At 30.6% G+C, this 6,515-nt stretch overlaps 1 protein-coding gene across 1 annotated transcript; it reads right to left on the minus strand.

Annotated features, from left to right (window-relative positions):
- Window positions 1-371: 371 nt before the first annotated feature.
- Window positions 372-4,758, minus strand: LOC107863164. Its single transcript, XM_016708971.2, has 6 exons — window positions 4,464-4,758; window positions 3,978-4,363; window positions 3,509-3,865; window positions 2,379-2,765; window positions 1,401-1,618; window positions 372-1,097 (listed from the first exon to the last, which is right to left on the minus strand). The coding sequence occupies exons 1-6, from the start codon at window positions 4,604-4,606 to the stop codon at window positions 849-851; spliced, it is 1,740 nt and encodes a 579-aa protein (XP_016564457.1). The 5' UTR covers window positions 4,607-4,758; the 3' UTR covers window positions 372-848.
- Between the last annotated feature and the right edge of the window lie 1,757 nt (window positions 4,759-6,515).

The following is a 6,515-nucleotide window of genomic DNA, read 5'->3' on the forward strand; positions in this document are numbered from 1 at the left end:
AAAATATTATTTGCTTACACAAATCCTGTTGAAAATAAGACAATAAATATTATATTTTTTAAGAATTCTTTTATTTTTGGAGTAAGCCCACATAATCATTAGATTTTTGCACTTTTTTTTTTTAAGAAAAATATATTAGCTCTGAAATATAAAAAACTTTATACTGTTGAATAATAATATAGTAATAGTAGTTATATAGTACAAAATGTTACTGTATACCAAGAATGATAAAAAAAAAAAAATGAGAACAAAAATATCTCTAATATATGACATATATGGTTTATATACATATATTTAATGATCTCTTTTTTTTAAAAAAAAAAAAAAAAAAATGATTCGCCCTCATTGCATGAGCACGTATACTCGTAGAATACAAAATCAAAAACACATATATTTACTTTCTCTGGATGCATCTATTGCTGTTGATTTTCATATTTGTCTATAAAGCAAGAGTAGGACCTAATCAAGATTCTATCCCTTTTTAAAATTCCATTGCAAGGTCCTCAATCAGCTTTTCTTTTTGGATAAACCCTCACTAATAAAAAAGCTAGAAAAAGAAGTAAAGCTACCTTGTCACTTATCCTCATCCACGTTCCTTTGCCCTTTGCTATTTCTTTCTTTTTGCTTATTCAGTACAGTCAATATTTCACTAAAACAATCAGTCATCCACTCCCTTTAATTAACCCCCTTTTTCATTGTTTTCCTCCCATGTAACTTTTATTGCTGGGCCACCCCTTTATTTTCTTGTCCTTATTCTGGCAGGATATATTCATCTGCATGCATATGGCACATTCATGATCTAGTCATTAAAGTAAAATGAACCACTTTACTCAGTGCCAGGCGGGGCCTCAGTGTGCTGGAAAGAAAAGTGGTGAAGAGTCTCGTTGTAATTTGCCTTCAGAAATTCTTACTTTGCTCATTTTGTTTTCGCACCAATGCAACTGTTCCTCGTTTACTTGGCTCATTCTCAACACCCTCGACACTAATTTCAGGTCTATTAAGGATATCAATATCTCCATTTCTTCATCTTCTCTCAACCTTCTTTTATTCCTCAAGCACTTCCCTGTTCGTCGTAGATCTTTTACCTTTGATTTTTTCTGCGCAACATATATATGCAGGATTTTAAGTTATGTACACCCGTCAATATATATAAATTGTAATAACACAGTTGCGATGTTATAAGGTAACTATATATGATGTAGTAATTAGTATCATGCATAGTGAAATGCCATCACATTCGACTGTAATGATGGTGTAAATAATTCTTTATACCGTTAGTGCGTATAAATACTTAAATTTTACATAATATTAAATCCTAATATTATTATTAGATATACAGTTGTCAATTCAATATAGAATAACTTTGAATTTTTAATGAACACAAATGTTTAGAGACTTGCCTTTTTGTTTACTTTCTTAAGTAATAAGATGAAAGTTGCATTAGCTGAACCTCTTCTTTTTCTGCTAAAGAAAGCAGCCATTAATATTTGACTACGATTCTCCTTGTCTGCCTTTAGGAAATTCATAAAGGTTCTGATTGCTTCTTTCATTATCTGAAGAAATGAATCTGAAGATATTCTTGAGCAATAATCTTCCTGCCCGTTATCCTCCTCTGAATCTAATCAAAACAAATAAACATTATTTTAAGAGATTGTTAAGGTTTCCAACTGTCTATTCCATTCATAAATCAAAACAACCAATTGATCTGTTTCCTTAACAAACTTTCGAAACCAAATTATTATGGCCTAAATTTACGTTTTATTCTGACTTCTAATTTAATTAGTAATGCACAACTCATCCATCAAATACCAAAGGTCAGACTCATTCTTTTCCGAATTCTGTATTCCCAACACACAGGACAGCTGCAAAGTGAACGTGTGAATTATTGAATGAAGAATAATATGAGTTCATTTTCTACATACTAAAAAGAACAATACAGAAGTGTTTTTATGACACAAAGTTATTTAAGTTACGGCAACAGCCCATGTATGACAAATGAAGTTAATAGCCTGAAAAATAACTTGAATAATTTTCTTTAGCAGAACGTTGTACTAATTAATTATGTTAATAAATTCATTACACAAAATTGGGTATAAGTCAAATTATTAATTACGAAATGAATTTTTTTATCCCCTGTAGTCATCCACCAATATAATAGCCAGCGGATATAGATTTTTTTGTATATTTATCATAATATACAAAAGCTATACCTATGTTGTACATAATTAATATCTACTCTTTTTATATTTTGACTAACAGCTGTAATTAATTTAACAGAACGTCCAAATATGTAAAAAGCAATGAAAGATTCTTGTTTTGGTTAAATTTCATATCAAAACTTAAAAGCTATTACAGGAAAAAAAACATCTATTACGTACCTCGATATTCTGGTACTTGAAGCAACTTCGGAGCTAAGCTTCTCATTCTAGCATAAATCTCAGGTCTCCTACCATTTTCATATGGCTCATTCTCAACATATCTTTGTAAAAGGACTTGAAACTGCTGAAAATGTTGTGCTACATAAGCCGGACAACCTGGGTCCTCCGATTCCTTATTAGTATTATTACGGGAAGCTCGTAAGTGTTGGAAGTATTTGTAATTCCAACTCAGAGCTTCCCATGCTAAGCATACCTGTGCAATGTAAGCAGCCTCTAGTTCATGATAAGGGTTATGCCGCGATGACTTCTTATTCTTGCTTGTTCCCAATTTATGAACAATCCTATCTGATATTGATCGCGGACATGCTTGAATTGATCTTAATGATTCTGAAAATGAATTAGTTTAATTTCTTCATTAGTCAAATGAAAATACAACAGAAACATTTTTGTGGTAGATTCTCAAAAGGAAATGAGAGTAAATCTCACTTATGTTCCTGAATTTTACCAGTTACTTCCACTGTTCTAATTTTATATGATGCATTTTGACAGGAGTATAGTTGAAGAAATATTTTTTAAAAAAACATGTCATAGGTATTAGTGTTATTATAAATCATCCCTTTAATAGTAAAATAAAATGTTTAAAATTAATTTACTTTTAAAGATAGAAAGATATTTTTTTATTTACATTGAAATAACTAAACCAGCTGAAATGTTCCATATAAAAGCATATCTAAAAGATTAAATCAAGCACAGGATTATGACAAATCACTCGTCACGTTAGAGCTATCTCGCTGCAATATTAATCCAACCCTCTAGACTTGAAAATATTTCAGTGTAAAATATTCACCTCCACATAACTTAATAAAAAGTTATTGAAAAACCATTTAATAATACATTTTTTTTCAAAAAAGAAGATTCATTATTGAAGTGCTTCACTTCTACAAAAATTCTTAATCCCGGCACTAGAAATTTCACTCTTTCCCTTATTTGTATTTTTTGAACAATTCACATGCGTATGGTCCTCTTATTTTAATGTGATGAAATTGGTTTGCAATTTATTATTAGAACGATTAAAACTCAGTGATGATACGTGAATAACACACAAAAATGAGAGAAAGTTAGAGATGTACCAGTTTCACGTAATTTTTGGGCACTAATTCTATCATAAAACAGCATTTCTTCATCATATTTTTGGAAGATTGTGTAAGACTCCCATTTTGGGCAACTTCTCCTTGATGAAGAAGAAAATGGATCATCAGTTGTTGAGTCTTTTATGGAGCTTCTCCATTCAGTGGAACTCTTTGAAGTAGAACCATTGGTACAGGAATCCCCAAATATTTCATGCTCTTCCTTTTCTTGCACTAATTGGTACATCTTCTTGCTCTCTAAATTTGATGATGTTGCACTAGCAAACATATTGTCTTCTCTAGTACATAAATTAATCTCTGCCACTTTCTTGTCTTTAATGATCTCCCTGTAACAATTTCCTGCAACATCAACATAGCAAACATGTATAATCATCATTAAAATTAACATATAATGCCAAGTATTTTAGAAAATAAATTTAATTTGTAAAATAAGCCTATAATTAGTACAAACCGTGATTTATGTCCTTATCGATCATGTTCGTTGATCCGTTTGTCTTCGAGTCCTTGGGAAGAGATGAGGTGGGCCCAGCTTTGTTGATTTGAGAATAACAATAAGAAACAGAATCAGAATCAGAATCATCATCCATCTCTTTAACTTCCACTTCATCATGATAAATTGATTCTAAATCCAGTACTGAACTATAAATAGACTCTTCTTCATCAGTGCTACAACTTTCTTCTATCACCTCTTTCTCAAAACCAAGAAATTTATCGTCTATGAAATAATTTTCTTCCACTGTCTCAACATTGTTGTTGTTATTATTACGATAATACATATTTTCTTCCTCCATTTCTTCATCCTCAGAAAATTCAGCAAAATCATATCCATCTTGATTCCTATCCCAAATAAATAAATAAATAAATAAACACAACTCTATTTTGATCAAGAAGTAACACTGAGAATCAAAACATTTAGTAAGAGAAAAATTACAAGTACCTCCAGAAAAATGGATTTCCACCAAGAAAGTAGAACAATTTGGCAAGTAAAATGGAAGTGAAATAGGTGATGAGTAAGAAAATTTGAAAAGAGCTAGAGGTATTGTAGAACAACCTAGCAATAGTTTCGTCTGAACATTGCATTTTTTCTATAAGGTTGAAGGGTCACAAAGGTTTTTGAGTGTATCGATTTTTGCACAAATTAAAGCAAAGTAGCACTAAGAAAAAAAGTGTCAACTTTAATTGCTTTCTAAAATTCTCTGTTTTTCACAAGTTGGTATGTTGCTTTTCTTATGGAGTTTACTTAAATATCCTTATGCTAAAGACTGATTTTTTTTGGTGTCAAATACGCGCTATTAACGTTATTTAGGTGATATTCATATGTACAACGCTTTATCAACTATCAAATATTGCATGCAACTTCTTCCCAATAAAATACAAAAAGCAAAGTACCTTGGTTCTTCTTCTTTTTTTTTTTTTTTTTAATCGTACTCATATCAAAACACGTGTGGTGTATATGCCAAATTATGTAATACATAATTTATAAATTAAAATGAATATAATTAAAACAAATCTTTTATAGATCATTTTTGTATCAAGAAAGCTTTGTAATGTTTTCTTTTACAAAATAAATTATCCACACATATAAGGATGAAGGCTTAATAAAACAAGACCTTTTTTCCACTGAAATGACGAAGAACATATAAAAATGAAGGCTTAATAATTGAACAATTAACAAAGGATTTGAGGCTTGGAACATGCACAAAATGTTTTTATAAAAATAATATTTGTTTTCTCTCCTTTACAAGATTGTTACGAGGTTATATGCAAATAGTTTTAGTGAATATGACAAGCCTATTGAATTCTGTACTAAACTAATAGTGAAGTGATTCTTCTGGAAACCAAGTGTTGGTAAAAATTATAATAATATTACTAAAAAATTACAAGTGAAAAAAATTTAAAAATATATGTTCTTCTTCGGCTAAGGCGTGAATATCTCGCTCTCTTTAAGGAGATTCATGCCCACTGCAACAAATAGTTTCACCGATCCAGCAGTAATCTTCTTCACTTATCTTCTCCAGGATACAACAACCTTCTCACAAAAAATAACTCAACAACTCTGGACAAGAGTTGAGTTCAAAGCTCCACAAAAAGAACTCCTCCCTTCAAACTGACAAACTCTCATTTTTATTAGCTTTTATGAACTCTATTTATCTTTTACCTTGAAAAAATATGCAAGACCATCTCTATTTATAGAAGAGGAAGTTTTTCATGTAATGAATAAGAATGAATAAGGGGTAGTAAAAATGGAAGAATAATGACCTAGAAATTACAAGAGTTACATATAACTAATGACACTGTTAACTATATTCTACTATCATAAGGAAATAAGAATAAATGATTTATAATATCATCAATTAAAATAAGAGTTAGAAGATGAAAATTTTAGCCATGCAACATGGGAGTAGTGTCAATAATGGCATTAAAGTTATAGAGAAAATGACACAAAAGGGAATAACACATTTGCAAACGTATGGAGTAAATATATTGAATAAAGACAATGCGACTAACTCCCCAAAAATTGGAGTAATGCCTCAACAATAATGTAAGCCGTTCAAGTACATTCTTAAATCTTCCTACGTTAAGAAAATGGAGAAGTGGTAAATCGAATAGTCATCAGCTAACAGAGAAGCAAATTAATATAATTAAAATACTGATATTAAAATGCTCAACTCCATCAATCCCTCATTCATTTTAATATTAATAAGAGGGTCCACTAGTTGAAGGAAGACTATCATGCATAATGAAGGTGTGCTCTGTATTGAACCTCCACTTAGTAAAACAGTAATTTTTACTTCAGAGTCGTAGTGGTCTCAGACTTAAACTATGGTTGCTTAAAGAAAATAAAATATTACTGAATTAGATATAATAATCAAGGTGTTGACATGAGCTTTATAGCCAGCATATTACGGCCTTGTACTATCCCGATTTCATGAGTATCTTTGAGAATGAACCTTATTCTCATAGGAAACGACCTATCCACACTCACATA

Source organism: Capsicum annuum, chromosome 3 (genome assembly GCF_002878395.1).
Source record: "Capsicum annuum cultivar UCD-10X-F1 chromosome 3, UCD10Xv1.1, whole genome shotgun sequence".
NCBI lineage: Eukaryota > Viridiplantae > Streptophyta > Magnoliopsida > Solanales > Solanaceae > Capsicum > Capsicum annuum.

Coding starts and splice junctions, on each gene's coding strand:
- LOC107863164 (XM_016708971.2), bottom strand. CDS start 4,606: ATGCAATGTTCAGACGAAACTATTGCTAGGTTGTTCTACAATACCTCT. Junction 4,364..4,463: donor GGAAATCCATTTTTCTGGAG/GTACTTGTAATT, acceptor TATTTGGGATAG/GAATCAAGATGGATATGATT. Junction 2,766..3,508: donor CCAAAAATTACGTGAAACTG/GTACATCTCTAA, acceptor ATTCATTTTCAG/AATCATTAAGATCAATTCAA.